This window comes from Plectropomus leopardus, unplaced genomic scaffold (assembly GCF_008729295.1).
Source record: "Plectropomus leopardus isolate mb unplaced genomic scaffold, YSFRI_Pleo_2.0 unplaced_scaffold10118, whole genome shotgun sequence".
In the NCBI taxonomy this organism is placed as follows: Eukaryota; Metazoa; Chordata; class Actinopteri; order Perciformes; family Serranidae; genus Plectropomus; species Plectropomus leopardus.
Genome location: NW_024610639.1, coordinates 1 through 1,500, shown reverse-complemented (window position 1 = coordinate 1,500; position 1,500 = coordinate 1). Strand labels below are relative to the sequence as shown.

The 1,500-nt window shown below is 48.6% G+C and overlaps 1 protein-coding gene across 1 annotated transcript; it reads right to left on the bottom strand.

Annotated features, from left to right (window-relative positions):
* Positions 1–382: 382 nt before the first annotated feature.
* LOC121963155 (titin-like) lies at positions 383–1,427 on the bottom strand (the record flags this gene model as incomplete). Its single annotated transcript, XM_042513481.1, has 2 exons — positions 383–611; positions 1,210–1,427. Coding segments are annotated over 2 exons (447 nt in total), but the record flags the coding sequence as incomplete, so codon positions are not given.
* Between the last annotated feature and the right edge of the window lie 73 nt (positions 1,428–1,500).

Here is a 1,500-nt window from a genome sequence, read left to right as displayed (position 1 = left end):
GGACTGAAGGACTGATGGACTGATGGACTGAAGGACTGATGGACTGATGGACTGAAGGACTGAGGGACTGATGGTCTGATGGACTGATGGACTGAAGGACTGAAGGACATAGTTTTGAGTGACGTGGAAATGTCCTCAGCCCAAACGTTATTAACCCCTAAAATCCTCGTCTCGAAATGGTTTCATAAAACTGAAACACTGACGGATTTTTTTTCACAGGTTTGGACTTTTTTCTGTAACATTTGATTAAATTCACATTTTGATTCCAAAATTGAAATTTTAATGTCAGATTTCTTCTAAGAAATCGACACTTTTTCTTCGTCTCATATTTTTGACTCTGAGATCAAAACGTATCCCCCCGCCCCCATGCAGCCCCCCTCACCTCTCTGACGCCGGTGACCTGCTGCTCCCAGCGCTGCTCCTGGCCCACCTGGCTGATGCTGGTCATACTGGTCATGCTGGTGTAGCTGGCCTCGGACACGTAGTCTCCCTGCTTCCACGGCGGCAGCACGTCGGCGGCGGCGGCGGCGGCCGCCACCTTGCGTGTAGTGATGGGGGACTTGACCGGCCTGATGGGGGATACCGAGAGTCTTGAAGTGGGAGAGGCAGGCCTGGAGGCGGGGGGAGGGGGGGAGGGAGGTCACGTTACAGGCCGGTAGGGGGCCAACCTCCGATGACATCATTGCCCCGCTCACTGACCTCAAGTCTGTTAACTGAGCTTTAACCCTTTAAAACCCATGAAACTTGACTTGATTTCTTTAAAAAACATGAGTAGTCAATGAACTACTTAAGAAGAAATGACCCCAAAATTAGCAAAAAAAGAAAAGTAAAAATCAACAATAAACAAGAAAGTGGCCTGAAAAAAATGAAAAGATTCATACACATATATATTCTGTCACCAAATTTTAAATTTTTAGTTATAATAATCATAATTCATGTTTTCTAGTAGGCATTTTCCCCTTTATATATGTATATATATCAATATATTAAAACAAACTTTGTGGTCATTTCCTTTTCGAGGGTTGCCAGTTGCTCTCTGGTTGATGTTTTTGAGTGAAATCAGACGGATTTGCTCCAGTTACGAAGGGTTAAATGCTTGTGAAAGGCATCTGGTCGAAGCACAACAAAACTGCTGGTGATCCGGGTTTCAAAGGGTTAATAACTATATTACCAAAACAATCTGCATCAGCAGCTACAGGCTCCACCCACCTGACAGGCGTGGGCGTGGGCGCCTTCACGTGTCTGACGGGTGACGGCGACTGCTGGCGTCCTCCGGCCACCTTGGCGACCAGCAAGGGCTGAGTCGGGGACTTGGACGTGGGCTTGGGAGGGACTCTGGGCGGAGTCTTGTGAGCCAGCTGAGTCAGCTCGGCGCCCTCCACCTGCATCTCCATCATGGCGGTGGCCTGGAAACTGGCCTCCATCCTCTGAGGGCAGAGAGACGCCAGAGAGACGCCAGAGAGACACAGAGAAAGAGACACAGAGAGAGAGACACAGAGA